Here is a 20,834-nt window from a genome sequence, read left to right as displayed (position 1 = left end):
AAAGCTAAGGAAACATTGTGGTATAATTTATTTCTTTTACCGAAATGAAAGCATGATTCAGAGCCTGATTGTCAAAAATGTTTTTTGCTATATTTGTGCGTTTCATATGAATAAAGTTCATATAAATATATGAATAAAGTACAAGACATTTTCTTGCTGCATTGTCATGACAGATTGGAATCGATTTATTTCATGCTGATAATTACAGTAAATGCAAGACAGCATGCTGTTTAGTGGGTCGTGTAGAATCTGGTGGATCTTTGTTTAAACATAAAACGCTGTGTCAGAGTTGTTCTAATTCTCATACTTTTTTAAAAATCAAAATACCAATTTGTAGTGTCAGCTGCTTTTCCTAATCATTAAGCAAGAGAAATGTAGTGAGTTGCCCGAACACCAGTCTAACAAATAAGCAAATTAGAATGGTGCAAACCTTGTAAAATATATTACTTGTTATTAAATGATCCATACCCCAGGTATCACTCGTCACACTTTATTCAGGAGAGTCTGTTCTGCTTTTACAACAGGGTAGCTGACACCAGTTGAAGCCACACACACTCTGTTTTGACACCCTGTGTGTTTCATGTGCCTCAGTAAAACAGGAGGTGACAGGGTGGGTCAGGTCAGAAAGGCATTTCCTGTCATATTCCCATTTGGTGACCTATTTAGTGTCCTACTCCTGATTGCTCTATTCGTTTACAGGACATTGAGGTGTAAAATGCTTATCAATGTATGAAACAAGATATGGGCCAAAATAGTTTTAGATTATAATCCAGGAAAACTTACTTACAATAAAGGAACAAAAACAGCAGTTTCCATTTTAACATGTAAAATATGTTTTCAGCTGAAAGATCTTTTTTTTTCTTTCCCTATGAGGCCCTGTTGTCATCATTTTCCTCTCTATGTATGTACATGTTTTCTTCTGAGATAAAATTGTCATCTGCTGGCTCTGACTGGCACCTGTTTTAACTTTTACAAGCCTAAATACAGGTCTCCTTTGACCTTTTCTATTCTGATCCCTCTTGGTGTGGGCCGGGGCTCTCTGAGACAGCTGTTTCAAGCTCTGCCCGAGCAACTGGCATCCCCAAGGAAGGAATTCACCTTTAACTCTAACTGTTTTGCCAGCAACAGGTCCTTTTATTGCTACAGGTTTTAATGCTGCACTGCAAAACTGAGATGTGAAAATATCTCATATACAGGAAAATTGATAATCTTATATTTTAATATCTTGTATAAGATCAAAACCAGTATTAAAAGATTATAAGATTATAATTTTGTAGTATGAGATTAAAACCAGTAAGATTATTAAACTGATTTCTAAACATTTTCTCCTAATTTCAAACTTGAAATTGTACTCGAATGTTTTTTTTTTTTTCAGAAATAAATGCTTGAAATAAGCAAAATTATAGAAATCTGGCAATATAACAAGACACTTTCAAGCTTGAAAAGAAAATCTAAAATTAGGCTTAATAATTTTATTTGTATCATAATCTCATAATCATGGTTATTAGATATATTCACCTACAGTATACCATTTCTTGTAGTGTGGATAATTTGGGCTACAAGCATGACTTTATTATAACTATTTGGTCATGTCCATGCATATAGTGCATCTTCTTCCCTGTGTTAGATGCTTTGCTCAGTTAAGAGCTCATATTTATTATAAAATGTTAGGAAAGGAATGACATTCTGTAGTGTTTGTTAGCAGAAGTCAGATATCTCAGCGCTGTTGGCTGTCAGTGTGTTACTGTTTGTGTTTATGGCATTTCATTTATAAAAAATATCCCAGTAAATATGTGAACTGAAGGGAAAAAATGTGTCTTAAGATACAGTTGAGTGCAAAATTTGCATCCCTGTAGGGTAAATTTAAAATAAAAAAAAAGAAAGAAATTATTAAGATATGCAGTGTTTGGATTTGCAGATGTTATTTCATCCAACATTTAACAAAAATGGTCAAATGTTATGAATGTATGTAAAGACAATAATAAAATTATTCTAAAAGGAATGTTTCTGAAGTGCAAGATTTCATTCACTACCTTCTACAAATCAGGTCTGGTGACGGGTCACGGCAAAACCTATTTTCAAACTATATTCTCTTGATTTTGTCAAATGTATTGGATTGCTACACACACATTTTCAAAAACTTGAAATTCTGTTTTCTAGGTAAATTGTAAAAATAAATAAATAAATAAAATAAGAGCTACCTTGTCCTTTTTGCCATCCAGAACCCATGGTGAATGCAAATTCTTTTGCATCCAGTCATATCTTGTCCTGTTATCTTATATACTACCACAACTTATCACAAATGCCATAACCATATACTGCTCTGGATCTGGTGTAAAAGGAATGTAATTAGAGGAAATGCTCTTAAGCAGAATAAAGATCCATCCACCTGCTTTAAAAACATTGGTCAGCTGTTGAATATGTGGGCCCTAGACAACACTGAGAATAGGAACAGCTTAGGGGATTAGTTTAGCTATACAATTCAGCTCAGATGGGAAGTCACAGCAGCTGATTTGTAAGGTCTGCTCTGAGGTCAGTGGTAGGTGTTCTCTGTTTCTGAAATGGCTCTGAACCATATACGTATGCCATCTGAGCCCAGATCAGCTTTCATGCTGTGCCATCTCCGGGGACATCACATGTCGCTTTTGCTGCTATGAGTATAAGAGCCATGACCTCTGAAATAAAGAGGGATGCTGGCTGACAAATTCATGTGACAGAGAGGAACAAAGTTATTAGGAAGCTGAACCTCAGCCGGTGTGTGCCTGAGTTAAAAATAAAACCATCATCCCAGTCTGGAACTGACATCAGCGCTGGGAAGTCCTGTTTTTTTTTTTCTTCATTTTTTATGGAGCCCATGGAAAAAATGTCACATTTTTTTTTAATGCCCAGACCACACATTTTCATGTATAGCTTGAGCTATGTGATTTTTTTTATACACAATGAAGTGATATGAACTTTAGTATCCTGTGTACAACCTGATGAAAACATTCATACCCTTGAACAGTTTCTGATTTAATCACCAGCAGCACGATCACATGTTTCTCTAGCAGAATATACCGTAGCTCTATACTATGTCCATTACAATAGCAGTCATGATTGCCATGAAATATGAAAATAGAAACATTTCATGTCGTAAGTATTACATGTCATCCCTGTTGAGGAGAAATGAGTCTAGGATGCTGATAGTAGCTATTTGTAGAGGCTTTACACAGTTAAAATACTGCAGAGCATTAGGTTTCAGAGTAAGCTTGGTCTACAGCCCTGGCTTTCTGTGAATGGGTCCAGGGCTCCTGTTGCTCGGGCTCATTTTAGAACACAGGTGCTGACTTCAGGATACTTCCATGCTTGCTGCAGGGGAAAATAGAACCAGCGCTCTCCTGTTTCTCTTGTAGAGCTAAATCAAGTTAATAGCAAATCAGATGTGCAATTAAATCAGAATTAATTCAGAAAAAAACAAGACTCTGGACAACCCAATAAAATTGTTTAACCCTGAACAACTTAATTTTTTACCTATTGTTTCATCAGGTACTGTTGTTAAACAACATTTTGAATGATTTTGTCATTTTGTGTTAATGAAAGCAGTTATAATTAAAATACTTACAATATAATTAAAAACATACAACTGCTTGGTATATTTAAGAAATTAAGGGTTTTTACCCATCTTCTGAATATTAAGTATGTAAATGAGTTGAAATAAAGAATACAGCGAATAACACACAATAACTAATCAAAGTGTATGGAAGCTTGAATCTAAGTTTATCTGAGCCTAGAATGCTATAACAATACCTAGAAAGCAGGTTGGTATTAGCCATCGGGTTGATAGCTACCCGCTATCTGGTAATAAAATCTTCCTACAGTTGTTCCGGGGCCATGCGTTAGGATTCGCTTTCTTTCAGAAGCATTGAAATTCAGCATAAAAAGGGGAGCGATGGGTGTAGGGTGTCTTGGGCCTAGTGTGAACAGCTGAAAGGTGTGACTTGCTCTCCCATGTCATGGCTCTGATTGGGCTGGACAGCAGGCGCAGGAGAGGCCCGGGCTTCTAAAGGACACCAACAGGTGGGAGGCCACCATGGCACGGGGGGGAGAGTGAGGGAGACGGAGGGATAGAAAAGGCCGGGAGCGGGAAGACATGCCTGGGCAGAATCCACAAGCTGGGCTAAGAGGAGGATGGGACAAAGCGGGACAGAGAGAGAGAGGTGTGGAGAAGATCATTAAATTATTGGGACAAACTTTTAGAGAGAGGTGTTAAAATGTTTAGAAAAGCTACGAAGTTTTTTGTTTTGTTTTGTTTTGTTCTGTATGTAAGTGGTCAGGTACTGCTATTACCATTGAGCGATTAACAGTCTAGCTCTTAAAGATAAACATATCACTACGTCATCAGTATTAGATTAATCCATCATAAGACTTTTCATTATTTAAAGAAAGAGGTAGTAGTCTGTTTGTAAAAGAGAGGTCATTTTTGCTTAAGATCCAGCAGCGGCACCTTCCTTTGTTAAATTTAATCTAATGAAGATTCGATTAAGGCTTGGATTTGGATAATATTACTTAACGGATCCCTGCTTTATTATCAAACCCACAAATGCAGGATATCACACGTTTGACAGAAGTAATCCATGTGAAAAGGTGTGCTGGGAGGAAGCAGATGTAGGAGTGTCATCAACCTCACACTTGCCATTGCTTACCTTTGATCTACTGTAGGCTAACAGCACTTTTCCACACCTCTGCAAAGTAAAAGGCAGCGATACAGTTCAACGATGGCATTTCTAGTTCTGCAGGTTGACAACATTCAAGCTCAAGAGGAGATTGTTCTACATTTGCTTAATAGAGCTAAATATACCTTACACACCTCTCTGTAGCCGTTACTTTACTTAACAACACCAGCGAAACCGTTGATGATGACAACAAATACACAAAGCAGGACTCCGGAGACATCCAGGACAGGTAATCTTCAATTTCAGTTACTACTGTACAATGACAGTACATTTGAGGTTATTTCATAAATGACTGCGAAATGCTTACCCAATATAGGTAGATAGACCTGAATAGCCATTTTCCTTTCCCTAATTTTTTTTTTACTTTATGAGCCATGCTGCATGTATATTACCTCCACTGTTCTGCTCAAAACTACTAAAAAGTTACTGTAGGGCTTACACAGTGCCATATGACAGGACACTTTGTCTGTGCAGAGAAGAACATCCAGTTGTTGCCCCCTGTGAAGACATGCTTCCTTATATCCCCATATGAATAATCCAGTTATGGAATGTAAGGAAGTGTGTGGTTTCAGGGGGAATTTATCATCAGGGTTTGAGGTCAACAGGAAAACAAGCTAAAGCATTTCTGTCTGTATTTTTCCTGAAAATATGTGTGTAAAACTACATTTGTATGATTGTTGTGAAAAATAGTTGCAGGGCTAATAGGCGAGCCCCATACAGTGGGCAGCAGGAGAGGTGCTAATACTGTTGTTTATGTGGTTGGTTGGCCAAAGGCATGCGCTGAGGGCTCATCACTGTCTGCTCTAGCTGTCTCTCTGAGCAGACAGAACGAGCAGCTGTTCTAATCTTTCTGTCTTGCCAGCGCTCTAACCTTAAGAGGCCTTTCCTCTATGTGTAGCCAGAATCCATGTTCTGCTGTCTTCTTATATTTACATGTACCTTTTTATAATTTGTGCACTCCAACAATGATACTAATACCACAAGACATCAAAATAGAGACAGCCAGATAAATTCGAGAACTGAAGCTATAATGAAACACTGGTCACCAGGTAGTTCAGTCAAACTATGAATAAAACTTCAAGGAAGGCTTGCAAGAATAATAGTATACACGACTTTAACCGTGACCGCAAATCCTGCCTGTCAGACTTACAGAGAATTTAAAAATGTAAGACAGTTTTTAGATTGCATTCAGTGGCTCTGTACATTTTAATTTTCATTTCTTTCTCTTTCAACAGGTAAATATCAAGAGTCTTTAAAGAGGACGAAAGGCAGTTGAACCCTAGTACTAATACCAGCTTCGTCCTCCTGTCATTCCCTCACTTGTCATGAATCAACACACCTTGCTGTGGCTGGTCAAATGGAACCAAGTCAGGTGTTTCTGTGAGGTTTGGTCCCCTTCAACCAGCTACTGCGCTGTGAATTCAGCCAGCAATTCAGACTATTAGCAATTAATAACTGGCTATTTAAAACAAACAAAAAAAAATTAAGTGCCATTTTTAAATTAGTCATAATGAATAAAGAACACTCTTGAAAATGCTATCTATTTTTTACTAATGAAATAATATGCACTGTTTTTTATGTGTATGTTTATGTTTCGTACAGTTATAACTGAATAAAATGTTGAATGATTAATGAGTTTTGTGATTGTAAATATCCCTTTAGTATTTGAACATATCATAGTATTTTACATTTCATCCATTTAGTATTTTTAAATTTCACTGTAAATAAAATAATAACAGGAATAAATTTCACTTTTAAAGCTAATACTGATGCTGAGTACTCAGAACTCATCATTCCTGTTAAAGCAAAAAGGTCAAAAAGGTCAGTAGTCTATAGTAATAAATTTTTTTTAAAAAAATTTCGATTTTTTAAATTTTATTTCACTACAAGCAGGTGGCTACTTGTTCTCCAAATGTTTTCCCAGATACATATGTTAATTATTAGATATTAGATATTGTTATTTAGAAACTAACAGCTATCAATTTTTTTCAGAAAATTTCAGAAAAAAAATCTGATACCGCTGGGACAGATCACAGCTAAAATGAATCTTCCACTCAAAGAGTCTAATCTCTGGTCCAACTTGTTCCCAAAGACTTCACAAATGTAAATATTTTTAACTAGTTGCAGGAAGCAAAAAAAAAAAAAAAGATTATTACTATTATTCTTAGGCTGTCATTCTCTTCTCTTCTTCGTCTTTTTTTTTTTTTGTATTATTTTTAATTGTACTCAGGTCGATCATATAACAGAGCTGAAACAGGCTGAACTCACATACAGACATGCTTGTGGACAGTATGTCCATGTTAAGTCCGTGACTGAATGCAGGTGCAGCAGCAGGTGTTACTCCTGCACACACACACGTCTTTTCTGTTCTCTGATGGGTTGCAACTCCTTATTTTCAAACTTGGGGTCTAAATTCACACACATGACACCAGGCAGTTAAAGTTTCTCATTACATGCAGCTTATGCCCTTGTGGTTTACTGAAGTTCTCAGAGCTATAATAACTGTGTTTTTTAAGTATGTTTTAAATTTTTATCCTTTTGAATAGCATGTCATTCCTGGTTTTTCTTGTCCCTGATGACTCTGTTTCTAGCTTTCCTTAGAGAAAGTAGTTAGAGCACTGGAAGGCACTGAAATCAGCTTTCTCCTTGGAGAAATCTAGCCATATTGTCTGCACATTTTAATATTTTCCAGTTCTGATTCACCTAAACTCGTCCCATTAGTGAATTGTTAAACTCTTCATAAGGGAAAAACTACATTGTATATTTCAGGTGAACACCAGGGGAGGTTATTGAATAGCTTATGGTATTAGTGATAATCTTGAATGGTATTCTTCTGCTTAAAGCATATGTTGCATAATTGAGATCATTGTAGATTTCAGGCATTAACAGCATATCAAGTGTCCAATACATATCAAATAGCTAGAACTGTCTCCCTGGACAAAGAGTGAGTTGTATGTGTCATTTCTTTCCTAACACTAAATCATACCCATGAAGCTTTAATAACAGCACCAATCCTGTAAGGTAAGAGTTCCACCAGTGTCCTGAGTTCCTGTCAAGTTTAACTCAGACTGACTGCTTTTGCAATTCAGATACAGTTTGTGGGTGACTATTTTGGTGTTTCACCTGCTGTTCCAAATTTCTACAACACAGAGATCTGGTGAATTTTCTAGCCCAAAGTATCCCAGAGTTCCATCATGCTTGTCAAAAAAGTCACACACAGATTTGGCCTTATGCACCCCACACTTGTCTTCCTGGAATATATCTAGAAGAAAATGGCTTTTTTGATTAAGTCTCCATATCTTTTTTTCTTCAGTTCTTTAAACAAAACATCTGGGCCCCTGTATGAATGTTTATTGTCCAGCAAATATCAGTATGGAGCTGGGTGTCAAATGAGAAATGCTCCAAATGATTTTTGCTACTGTCTCAAAAGCTTCATTCTGTCCATCACTACTTTTGTACTTTTTTTCTTTCTGTTTAAACTCAGCAAACACCAGCGAGCCTAAAAGCCAACCATTACCTCCCTATCCTCACCTATGGTCATGAGCTGTAGGTAGTGACCAAAAGAACAAGGTCATGAGTACAGGCGAGGGAAATGAAATACGTCGGCAGGGTTGCAGGGCTTAATCTGCATGATAGGCTTGAAAGAAGGCAGCTGAGGTGGTTTGGGTAATTTGCAAGGATGTCCGTTGGTCATCTCCTGCTGGAGGTGTATCAGGCACATCGCACTGGACTGTGGTTGGGGTTAGAGAAGTCTGGGCTGACCCCCCACCAGGGAAAGCTGAAACAAAATAAGAATGTAGTTACATTCATTGAATTTAACTGACCTGAGTAAACGAGTCACTAATCAGGTCTATGAGGTTATGAATCTGAAAAGGTGCGCATTAAACTTTTTGTAGCCAAGCATCCCTTTAATTGTAAGATAAATTCCATGAACCCCCTCAGTATTTATTTCGTGAGATTTTTCAAATAATATTTTTGGAGCCAGAGCTTACAAAAAAAAAAAAAAAAAAAAAAAAAATCACAGACCGCCTGACTACGCTTCCCGGACCCCTGGGGGTTACAATTTTCAGAACAGCTTTAATTAAACTAATGCTACCTTCACGTGCTATCGGAATTATCGTAAATAAGAGTTTCCCACTAGGAAGTTACACATGCATGACCCCTCAGGTCGTAATTGCGACTGGGAAACTCAGAGATAATTTTGATACTCGAGTTTCTGAGAGAAAAGGAGTCTTAAACTTTCAACATGTTGGAGAAGAGAACAGTTTCTGTACTAAATGACAGGTTTTGTTCATTTTTCTAAATGCAGCTAATTGTTAGCGCTTGTTGTTTTGGTCATATTCATTTATGTGCTATATCAGCAACTATTCTATACATGTTGTACATTTTTACACCGTGAAAATAGCCTGTATTTTACCAAAGTTCCATTAACTTCAGCTAGCTAACTGAGTAATGTGTTATGGTGTCAAAATAAAAGTAAAATAAAAAAGAAAAAAATAGAAATATGTATGAATGAACCTGGCATCGTCTATGTTTCATGTTCTTTCCGGCAACAGAGCATGTGAACATGGCAAACTCGTAATTCCCACTTCAGAAGTGGTTAGAAGGAGAATTCCGGTAGCACCTGAAGGCAACATAAATGGAAGGGTCTGACATGGTAGCCACTGTGCGCATGCGCGCTGTGCGCGCGCGCACTTCCGCACTCCAGTCGCTAGAGGCAGTGTGCTATTTTTGAAGGTTTCTCAGCAGCTCTCCAGCGTGATGTTCGCAAACTGGAAACATGGCAGACTCAGAGGGAAAAGATGAGTCCAAACAGACTGACAGCAGCAACCATCTTGCAGGTAAACGAACGAAGCTGGTTTCTTAATGATGTGCATTTCATTGAAAGCCACTAAAAATACTCCTGTGTTTTTTTCATACTGAAAACGAGCTAGGCTTTTCCTTTAGTTAGCTTGTTCTGTGACTCAGCTAACGCTAATGCAGTGAAAATTGCATCATGTTTCACTCCCTCGTATTGTGTGACTGTGTGCTCTGTGTAATGTGTAGTCGTGCTTAGGGAATTGCTGAATGTACTTTTATTATTGTGGGGAAAAAGGCTGCAAGTTATTTACTGTTTAGAAAATATTTTTTTTATCCAAACACAGCTTAGCGCCAGTGGCATGCTGTGTGGCTATATGTCATACTTTTAGTAACACTAAATGATCATTGACTTAAATATTTTCTTTAGCTAACAATAGTGTGATAATATGCTCTTGTCTTTTCTGCAGATGGAGATGGGAAGTTAGAGGAGATTGTACGAGTGAGGGTGAGTCACATTCTGGAGGATGTAGGATAGAAGTGTGTTCTTCACCCTTAATGCTGTCAGTTGGTTAAAAACAAATAGTACTAGTAAACCTTGGTGTTCATGGTGTCTGAACTTTTCCCTGTCCTCTACAGTGTGAAGGTCGAGAACTAACAAAAGAAGAGAAACAGCGTCTGCGGAAAGAGAAGAAACAGCAGAAGAAGGGCAAAAAAGATGACAAGGGTCCAGCAGAGAAAGGGACGGAGAAAGAAAAGAAAGCAGCTCCTGCCGCTGCTCAGCAGCCGCTTACACAGAGTCCAGCACAGAAAGGTAGGCAAGATGGAGCCAGGCTTCTCCGAGCAACATTTTAGTCTTAATCAGCAAAATTTGTGCAACTTAAAGGCCTCATAATAAGAGCAAATATTCACAGCAAATATTCCATTACAAATCAGAATGTGTAAAACCTAAAACCTAAATTTTTGCATATAATTTTTTCAGGTGTTCTAGGAAGTAATCGCATGTCTATATTTAGAAATTATTGACACACGCCTTATAAACGAGGCTCTGTTTTTTTTGCTCAGAACTTCAGTGTGCTGTTTCTGGCTGTGTTCTTCCTGTGATGTGTTTTAAACATCACACAATAACAGAAGACTTTTTATGTACTTGCACTGTATATGCTGTTTAGTCATGCGCTCCTATCTGGCTTTGGTCTTGTAGCGCCATCAGCGGTTGCTGCTCCTGTCAGTGTACCTACAGCAGAGAGCTCTACGGCTGTAGACAAGCCGGCTAAGAGTAAAGCAGAGCTGAAGGCAGAGCGAAGGGCACGCCAGGAAGCAGATCGCGCAGCAAAGCAGGCTAAGAAAGAGCCGGGCGCCACCTCCACGAGCAAGCCTAAAACTCCACAGAGTGACCTTCAGCCAGGTAACATAATCACTGTGAAATGTCCTGAATAGACGTGTGTTGATTATATTGTACATGTACTGTAAAAAAAAACAAAAACAATATAATGAGGTCTTGTCATTTTATTCAGGTTATGATGTATACATACCTTCCTTGCAATATTTGCTGCGTATCTTATTCCTCAGTGGTGAAACGACTACCAGAACACATCCAAGTAGACGATCCTGCCGTGGTGAGAAAGCTGGCCAAGAAGCTCGAGAGACAGCAGGTCAGGAAGTTTTCATAATTGCGTTATTTATGGGTGATGCCTCCTTCACCCCCTCTTCCTGTATTCACTTCCTCCGCTACTGACCATGTAGGTACTACATCACACTTACTCCAGATGCTTTACCTCCCATTTCTTACAGAGGTCAGGGCAAGGGACCCGCATAAATGTGTCTCAAGTCAAGGTCTGGCCCCGTACTGTGTGTGCAGTGGAACCTTTTTTTTTGTTTGTTTTTGCTTTTTAAATGTGTATTTTGGCAGCGCACATGATTAGAGATGAACAGAGATAGATGGGATGTCACTGATATGTGAAAACATCACGTGTGTGACGTGTACATTTGTTACCTAGAGTAGCTGGCTGTTTCGTTGCGTGTGCTGGTGTTAAGTAGGCTAGTTGGGTTTCATTTTGTTATGTAGTAAACATTAGTGTTTCGTCTGGTTTGTTATGCACCGTGCATCTTACCTGTTTATTCTGGCTGTAAAACTGCATTAAAGCTATAATTCTATTGCTGCAGCAGCACTGATCCTGAAGAGAAAAGAATATCCTCTGCCCAGTAACAGAGCTGACTGTTGCCTTCATTGTGCTGCAGACTGACAGAGTTCACTTACGTTCTTTACTCTTACAGATTCCTCTGAGGTCGGAGTATGGCTACAAAGTCAGCCTGTTCTCCCACCTGCACCAGTACAGCCGCAAAGCCCCTCTCACACAGCAAATCAGGTACTGCACAAGTCCTGCAATGTAAATAGTATGAAATAGTTTTGTTTTGGGTTTTTTTTTTTTTTTTTTTTTTTTTTTTTTGACATTTGAGTACAGTAAAATTTGGAAATTAGCCTTTGTTGTTAAAGTTCCTAAAAAAAATGTCAAATGCAAATGGTTGCCTATATTGAAGAATGAAGAAAAGTGTAAATGTAAATTATAGCACAAAGACATTCAGTGTGTTGGGTTTCATTGATGTTCTTTCGTTTACACAATGAACAAAGATATTATTAATGAAGTAACTGCCTCAAATATATTTCATATCCCCTGAACAGCTTTGGGATCCTTGCAGTTGTAATTTTCAGGCCCCCCAGTAGTACATCAACTCCCCCAACCCTTTGCACATATTTTTCTTGAGCTCTAACTTGCTTGTCCACTCTTTGTGACATTATATGTTTCAAATCACTATATAATGTGTAATGTAATTTATGAAGTTATTCTTGTGTGTATATTTAGAACTGCTCCTGACCATGTGTATGAAGAAACCCCTAGTAGTAGAAATGATTATGAGGAGCTCCGATCCACTTACAGGCCTGCCAACCTTTACGTAGCATTTAGCGTAGAATTTTAACAAGTTATCAGTATTCTTCTTCAGTATTTTATTTCAATTTTTTGCCATATGTTTTGAATTACTGTTTTTTTCACAAGATGCACCCATATTTTTAAATATTTTGTGTGGGTGCAAACTTATTTTTAATTAAGTAATCAATAAATAGTGCTTGAAAGGTCATGGAATTTGAAGTTGTTGCATCTGTATTTCATGTCAGTGGTGTGGCCTCTGGTGAGGACCATGTGTTATTCTGTTGAAAAAGTGAGTATATGTAAGTGAGTATAATATTATGTTAATAATAGATGTCATTTTCAGCATCCCTGCCACAGTTATCCATCCCTCCATAGTCCGGTTGGGCCTGCAGTACTCACAGGGCATCATAGCCGGCTCGAACGCTCGCTCTGTGGCTCTCTTGCATGCCTTTAAACAGGTATAATGTTACTATTTCAGTCTTTTCATTTCACTTGGCTTTGTTTTGGTTTGGTTGTAGAAACACATCACTGATTTAAAGCTTTTCAGTCATTCTGGTTACTGAATGTCTAACAGCAATAAATCAAGGCAACAAGAATTTGCTTACAAACCTAAAGATTCCTGTCTGATGGTATAATGATGATAATGTTGCAGGTGATTCAAGACTACAGTACTCCTCCAAATGAGGAGTTGTCCAGGGACCTAGTGAACAAACTGAAGCCCTACATCAGGTAATATAAACATCTACGTCTACTATATTGATAATGTGACGAGTTTTCAGTATGCATCAGACTGACAGATTCAGCTGGTGTATGAGTTGTTCCATACTTTTACCTTGTTTCCTTCATTCAATCTTTACCAGATGTTTAAATAACACTAAAAGTTGGTTGCTAGAACTGAATGGAGAAATTACCTTGCCTTGTCTTCCTCTGCAGTTTTCTCAATCAATGTCGCCCCCTCTCTGCAAGCATGGGTAATGCAATCAAATACATCAAGAAAGAGATCTCCGATATTCCAAATCAGTGCAAAGAGGAGGAGGTGAGAAATATTATTAATATTTTTAATATTATTATTGTTATTAATGACTTGGCTATGCTATGTCAGTGTATAAATATGAATCCATCCTGTATGTGAATCCATTTGTGAGATTTTTTTTTTTTTTTTTTTTTTTTTTGGTGGCTTGGTTTGCTTGCTAGATGTTTATACTTTTCTGGCATTAGTAGTGCCCAGCTGTCTGTACACTGTGACCATCTTCTGATTAAGTCAAGGACAGGGAAGATACACATATCTTTGAGATGAGATATGAGGGTCTGGGGTAATGAGACCTCTGTTTGCTAAATAAAAAATTCTGAAACAGCTGTTCTGGTCTTCTGTTTCGTAATTTATAGAAATAGGTCAAACAGCTGCCTGCATAGGCAAATATTTCAACGTCTAAAGCGATTTATGTTGATTATCTCAAAAACAAATTTACACTGCATAATTTGGCTAATTGCTAAGATATTTACAATATAAAATAGCCTTAGTTAAGTACTGAGGAAAACCTTCATATTTTGAAACTTTGGCATCTATTGTCTATTATAGGAAGTTCTGAAACCTATGTTTTTTTTACACACCTCTAAATTACCAAATAAAGTTATAACATATTAATGTCTGGATACCCTTCAAAAGTGAAAAGGGAGAAAAATTTTATTTAATTATTTGATTCTACTTAGACACCAAGTGACTAATCTATTTATGAAAAAAACATGATTAAAATATAATTTAAAAAATAATACGTTTGATGTCAAATGAGTTAGCATCATTATCCTCATCTCTCTAATCTCATAAATATCAGTCATCTCTTCTGAATCACTCAGTCTTCCCGCTTTAATCGATTGATCAGTGTCCTCTCTTACATCAGTGCTGAAACAATTGCTGATAAAAATCAGTCGCATTGGTCCTGTTGGCTGCATTCCCTTTTGGTTTTAAGTTAGATTTCAAACGTTACAGCTTTGTCCACTGCCATCTCTATAGTGTCAGTGATGTGCGTTACACATAATTTGAGAGCTGGTTTTCCACCGTTTACAGACTGAACCTAGTGGGCTTTTAGGCTTGTGTCTGTTTCACTATGGCATGCAACCAACAGCTTGACATTCACTGTGTGAGGAGATCACATTCAGTCAGCAAACTAGCTTTATTAAACAAATTAAACAACTTGAGGCTAACTGACCATATTTACCGCTGTGTTTTTTAAACTGGCTCCTTATTTAGCTAACTTTACCTTTGCGGAAAGCCCACAGGCAATGTTAGAAAGTAATTTTACGTTAGAAAGAAACATTTTCACACTGTTTTGGTAAAATATATTCATTTTCTTAAAGCAATTTATATTGGAAAAAAAAACAGTTCTGGTCAAAACCTGTCACTTTTGGTGGTTTGCCAGAATTCAGCCACAGCAGGTTTTCCCAGACCACCACACACATGCAAGCGCTGTTGCATTTGTCTTTCATATTTTAAAACTGTTACACGGCTCTTTTTTCTTTTTATTGTCTGTAGGCTAAGAAGAAACTATTGTCATGTATTGACAACTATGTAAATGAGAAGATCAAGTTGGCTGCCCAAGAAATCTCTAATTTCGCAAGTAAAAAGATTAGCGATGGTGATGTCATTCTAGTTTATGGATGGTAAGAGAATCAATGTGTCTCCCTCCATTTTTATTTTAAGATGGAGTCACCTGATTGTGGAATGTGCACTGTTTATTTATTCATTTTTAAAAAAATGTGTATTGTATTTCTTTTTCCAGCTCCTCACTTGTCAATTATATCCTGTGTGAGGCTTTTGAGAAGCTCCGGAGGAAGTTCCGAGTCATCGTGGTGGACAGTCGGCCCAGACTGGAGGGCAGGGAAGCACTGAGACGTTTGGTGAAGAGAGGCATTCGCTGTACCTATGTCCTCATATCTGCCCTCTCCTACATTCTGCCTGAGGCACGTACAGTATCTTACAAAAGTAATGAGTTTCACTCCACTGTTTTATTGCACTTTAGTAAATAAACAGCATTCTTATAATTACATTCACCTACAGGTGTCCAAGGTGTTTCTTGGAGCCCATGCCCTTCTGGCTAATGGATACGTCATGTCACGAGTGGGAACATCCCAAATTGCCCTTGTAGCCAAGGCGTACAACGTGCCTGTGCTGGTTTGCTGTGAGACCTACAAGTTCTGTGAACGAGTGCAGACCGACTCGTTCGTATCTAACGAGCTGGGTAATTATAATCGACTCGGCTGTTAATAATATACAATCAGTTGACCTGAGAGAAATGATTTATGTGCATTTTTGAGCAAGCCTTTTTTTTCTTCTCCCTCCCTTAGATGACCCTGATGATCTGATCGTGACACGGAAGGGAAAGACGCAGCTGGAGAACTGGCAGAGTGTGAAATCCCTGGGCTTGCTGAACTTGGTCTATGATGTTACGCCTCCAGACTTTGTTGACTTGGTAATCACAGAGCTAGGCATGATCCCCTGTACCTCTGTGCCTGTGGTGCTACGAGTGAAGAATGTGGATCAGTGATGATCAGGCTTCCTTCTTACATCTGTTTATTCACAAGCCTGCACACACTGCGCATCTGGCATAGAATAAATCTTCATCTAAAATGCCACTTTCTTTTTAATCAATGCTGTTCTGTCTTTTTTTTCCCCATTATCCTTGACAGGACATCACTTGCAGCACTTAGGAGTTTCTGTACTTGTACAGTTTCTGCATTTCCTTCAGAGGTTCAGTTAGGGTGGGTGTGCAGAAGTCTAATAATGTAGAATAAAATTGTGTAAAGCACACACATTTGAGGGAAAAAAAATGGTCTAGTGGTTTTCTGTTTGTCCACTCATTAAAATGCAACCAGCAGAAACAGATGACTGAATTCATTGGTACAAAGTGTTCCATGGACCAACGTTAAGCCCTACATTTTCACCAAAGCAAGTTACATCTTAGGATTCAGTGAGAGAGAAGGGTCTGTGAAATGTGAAAGCATGCTGTATTCTGCATTAATGACCAGGGTTGTGAGCTGTTGTGTATCACTCAGGCCAAGGCACTGGACTTCAGTAAATTTATTTAAAATCATTTACATATATTTGAAATTATGTATGTCTTTTTAATTGTGTTTTCTGGAAAAGAATTCAATTTTGTTAGTAAACCCTTTTGATTATTAAGCTGCATACGTGATACAGGGCTTCTTACAAATTTGACTGCATTTATTTATGCAGGCTGGAAGAAAGTAAAGACGTGAATGTTAGTTTTGTAATTTCTTACAGCAGTTATTTTTAACATAGCATTGGCCTTTGTACATTCCATATCTTGATAGTAACACAGCTATTACTTGTGAGGACACACATAATGCCAGTTGCATACAACACAATTTACTGGATTTAAAAATGTGGTTACTGATATTCACAAATAACATTGTAGGTTTTAGCACTTCTGTCTTTTCGAGGCTCTTGGACATTTTAATGCATATTTTAAGGTGATTAAAAACAATGTGAACATATTATAACAATAACAAAATCATTATTTTGGTGCAAGAATGTGTACAGAGTAAAAATGTATGCATATATATTTAACAAACAATAACCACAACAAATGAGATAAAATGTATGCAAAAATGCCCAACCGTTTTCAGTCATCCAGGTCTAGTAGCATTACGTTTAGCTGACAGGACATGTTATAATCCTAAAGATTTTGTCCCTCATCCAAAAGACTTTATCAATGCCCATCTCTAAAGTACTGTATATGATTTAGAGTGATGACAAAAACGTACGGTCACATTAACAGTCACTGGCAACCAGAAGTGTAAATTTAGGGGCACGGTACACTTTTGAGTATTTATTCTGTATATATTTTGGACAAAGTAGACAATTGGTTGAAAAGACAAATGAAGGAGACAGTCTCTGGACTTCACACACCACTTGCCATGTGTACATTATACCATTCTTGCAATTTGCAACTCTGGTCATCAATGGCTGTTAATTTGCACTATTCAGTAGAAATAATGCCTCAAATGAAGTCTAGTCATTTTTGACTTAAAATCCTTGGCCACTATTTACTACATGCCAGAGTATATACCTGCAATCCAAACTCCCAGTGTTATGCATACCTGTATAATCATGCAGTTTATTAAAGTGACAGTTATTCTTTGAGGACGGGCAACTCTGAGGCAATGAGCACCATCTAAAAGATGCATTATTGACCTTCCCAACCTGATCATGTGCTTAGAGCAAAGTCCGAGTTTTTTGTTGAAAACAGATCAATCTTAAACACACAAAAATAAAAAAAGCATTTCTCTATTCAGACATTGTATCACTTCGACACAACATGCTTTGTTCAGTGTTTCCTACCGCTTTCTACCAGCTGCCAGATGACGCAAGAACTCAGGTGCCTTTTATTTTTCGCCTTTGAGTGATCCATAGTAACATTGAAACCACAACTGTGGACCCACCTAATATTGCCATGACTTCCAGCATAGGAAAACGGCCCTGCAGTTCAGAGAAGAAACATCATTAACATAGTCTGCCTGATTTTTCCTCCAATCTTATGAGCAGTTTCAGTTTCAGTGTTTTGTTATTATCAGTACAGATGGGCTGCTTCAAGCTGAAATTCTTACCTGTCTTAGGCACTTGTATCCATGGAAGTTGTGGGCACAGCTGCACTGAGAGAATCCTGGTCCATAAGGCATGCAGTTAGAGTTCTCAGGGCAATCCAAGGCTAAAGTCAGAATGGTAAAAAGGCATATGTAACATCTCAAAACTAAAGAACAGCAGTGATGGTGTTAATTTCTACAGAAAAACAGAGTGTGCTTGACTTACACATTTGCCCAGTTTGATTGCAGGCATTCCTCTGTCCTTCACAGAGCCGGGTATCATGTTTAATATCCACTCTGTCCCATGATATGTTGCCACCAGGACAATCCAGTTTTATGGGCAGTATACTGAGTGAAAAGTAATGTTAGATTAAATAAATCTGTATAATTGTGGTCTGAAATGTGATTATACAATTCCCTTACTTACAGATGGCTGAGACGATTAAAACCTTGAAATATAAAATCACTCATATTGGAAATAGGGTTGCTTGAGAGGTCTCTGCAAAAAAAAAAAAAAAAAAAAAAAGGCATTTAATTGAATTTGAGACTTATACGGTGCATATACAATGTAGTTACACTGACTGGCCCTGCACTTTACATGTATACATCTGTTGCTATGCACAGCTTATCAACCCTAAATCACCGTAATGAACGTGCATGCCCCGTGATCACTTTACTAATTCTGTACAGATGTACGTAATGATGTGAAGTTTTTGTTCCATTCCTTTTTGCTTTGCTCACAAGGTCTAATACTTCTGATTTATTTTTGTAAGTCTGACTAAGTTTTTTCTTTCTTTTTTTTGGTTTAGAAAAAATACTGGGCAGGATTTGTGAGGATTTGCATATTTCCATTACTTTTGCAGGGCTTTTCTGAAGCCTGAGAACATCCTGCTCAGACAGAGTCTAAATATTCACCATTCCAGCATTTTTTTCTGTCTGAATGTTGAATATTTAGACTCTGTTACCCAGCCACAAATAAATCCTCTGCTCCTGTCAAGTGACGCTGTCTACTTTTTTGGAGCTGGTTACCAAATCTAACAGGTTTTCTCTTCTCTCACAAACTCTACACCACTCCATCCATCAGTGGAAAGGGATCTCCACTGCTGACCAGATATTATTAGGGTGACAGACCATTCTCATTACAGCAGTAACACTGATATGGCGGTTGTGTGTGTATATGTGTGTGTGTTGCACTGGTATGAGTGTATGAAGTGGAGCAGTTTTAAGAAAAGTCCAATAATCAACAATATCTGACCAACAGTGGTGCTGTGATAAGAAAGTGTGCTCATCACCACACACACACACTCCCGTGTGTATGTGTGTGCGTGTGTGTGTGTGTGTGTGTGTGTGTGTGTGTGTGTGTGAGACAGCCGTGTTTGGAGTGATCCACCATCCTGGAGTGTACTTAAATAATAAGTGTGTAGGTAGAAGAAGAAGTTGCAGCATACAACACAGTTTCCAAAGAACCAGGACAAAACACTTTGCTTGCACAGCTGATAAACAGTCAGACTTTTGTTCATGTCCAAATGTTTTTTTTTTACTCTTTATTTTATTACTTACATGATAACTGCTGCAGAAGCTACATGGAGGCCCTCCACTTGACTCAGAGAACAATTAGATAGATCCAGCCTGAAAGAATAACATATCTTAAATACAGCTGCAACTTCTGAAGTCATATATTTGAAGAGAAGTTATTGCACTGCTTTCTGAAGTCATATATTTGAAGAGAAGTTATTGCACTGCTTTCCTACCCCAGAATGTTCTCCTCTTCATCCTGAACACAGCACCGACCCTCAATCCTGCCTTCTGATAGGCAGAAGCTCCACACAGCGCTGTGGTTCTGTACGACTCCCTTACACATGTGGCATAACTACAGCAATCAAACATCAACTGTTAGAAAGTCAGGCAATCCCTAATCGCTGCTCCTCTTACTACCAACCAGCAAACACAAACACATTAGCCTACTTATAGTCCTACCTGAACATCAGTGGGCTCACAGTCGACGTACACACTGCATAAAATAAATAAAAAGCTAAATAAATATAAAGTAGAAAAGGTAAAAATGCCGACCCCAGCTGTCATTTTCCCCCAACTCAGGTCACATGACATGTTGTATCTCACGTGACGTTTATGTTCATGACAAACCAATCGGCGCTGCGTTTGCGCAGACACAGGCTGCAATGCTGCGCTGATTCAGTGCACACATCTTACAAAACAAACAAACACCATCTCTAGTTCGGAAAATCATCGCAAATGATTATAGATCGAACCGCAAAACTTTAATTATGTAGAAATCAGCCTGATTTATACACACCATCACTAAATAAGAAGAAGTTTAATATGTGCAAGGGTTCTTTATTTTATATTTAAATGATTAAAGTTAGAAAATCAAGCAATAATAGGTTGTTGGAGATATTTTAACCGGATTTCGTGTGTCTAATTGTTGTGATTTACTCCCAATAACAGAAATACACAAAGCAGTAGTTAGACCTAATTAGATGTAATTTCCCCCTCAGAGTTAACTTATTCCTTTAATGAAATGCCTGCTAATTTACCCTGCAGACTCGGCAAATACCATCACCTTCTTCGAGGGTGTAAAAAATTTGTTTAGAAGCGAATTTTTTTTTTTTAAACATTTTGTTACACAAGGTAAATGTGTTGCATGCATGGTTTGGGAAGGGTGTATCTTGAAATGATATCTATTCACGAATTATAGTGTGAGAGAAACGTTTTGGGGCGATTCCATCTAAACACGGGCCCCCCTCTTATTTTTTTTTTTTTTTGGAATGGTTTGAAC

The 20,834-nt window shown here is 37.9% G+C and overlaps 2 protein-coding genes and 1 long non-coding RNA gene across 5 annotated transcripts; 2 read left to right on the top strand and 1 right to left on the bottom strand.

Annotated features, from left to right (window-relative positions):
• The first annotated feature begins 3,976 nt into the window (after window positions 1-3,976).
• On the top strand, window positions 3,977-6,344 carry LOC113545333 (uncharacterized). Of its 2 annotated transcripts, XR_003404599.3 has the most exons (3): window positions 3,977-4,196; window positions 4,586-4,941; window positions 5,948-6,344. It is a non-coding gene; the product is annotated as an uncharacterized LOC113545333 (long non-coding RNA). The 2 variants fall into 2 exon arrangements; XR_008305248.1 differs by lacking the exon at window positions 3,977-4,196 and having other exon boundaries at window positions 4,203-4,941.
• Window positions 6,345-9,405: 3,061 nt separating this feature from the next.
• On the top strand, window positions 9,406-16,078 carry eif2b4 (eukaryotic translation initiation factor 2B, subunit 4 delta). 2 transcript variants are annotated; one of them, XM_053241994.1, is made up of 14 exons: window positions 9,406-9,553; window positions 9,980-10,017; window positions 10,149-10,323; window positions 10,711-10,914; window positions 11,079-11,161; window positions 11,301-11,342; window positions 11,784-11,875; window positions 12,780-12,894; window positions 13,089-13,165; window positions 13,370-13,472; window positions 14,967-15,094; window positions 15,214-15,394; window positions 15,492-15,672; window positions 15,779-16,078. In XM_053241994.1, the coding sequence occupies exons 1-14, from the start codon at window positions 9,493-9,495 to the stop codon at window positions 15,976-15,978; spliced, it is 1,680 nt and encodes a 559-aa protein (XP_053097969.1). In that variant the 5' UTR covers window positions 9,406-9,492; the 3' UTR covers window positions 15,979-16,078. The 2 variants fall into 2 exon arrangements, with proteins under 2 accessions (XP_053097969.1, XP_026800133.3); XM_026944332.3 differs by lacking the exon at window positions 11,301-11,342.
• A 418-nt stretch (window positions 16,079-16,496) lies between these two features.
• On the bottom strand, window positions 16,497-20,169 carry atraid (all-trans retinoic acid-induced differentiation factor). The gene is made up of 7 exons (XM_026944335.3): window positions 20,015-20,169; window positions 19,789-19,907; window positions 19,598-19,666; window positions 18,465-18,536; window positions 18,264-18,385; window positions 18,062-18,162; window positions 16,497-17,933 (listed from the first exon to the last, which is right to left on the bottom strand). Exons 1-7 carry the CDS (start codon window positions 20,144-20,146, stop codon window positions 17,829-17,831), a joined length of 720 nt encoding a protein of 239 aa, XP_026800136.2. The 5' UTR covers window positions 20,147-20,169; the 3' UTR covers window positions 16,497-17,828.
• Between the last annotated feature and the right edge of the window lie 665 nt (window positions 20,170-20,834).

This window comes from Pangasianodon hypophthalmus, chromosome 19, assembly GCF_027358585.1.
Source record: "Pangasianodon hypophthalmus isolate fPanHyp1 chromosome 19, fPanHyp1.pri, whole genome shotgun sequence".
In the NCBI taxonomy this organism is placed as follows: domain Eukaryota; kingdom Metazoa; phylum Chordata; class Actinopteri; order Siluriformes; family Pangasiidae; genus Pangasianodon; species Pangasianodon hypophthalmus.
Note: the sequence above shows the minus strand (reverse complement) of the source record. Positions and strands in the feature narration are given on the sequence as shown.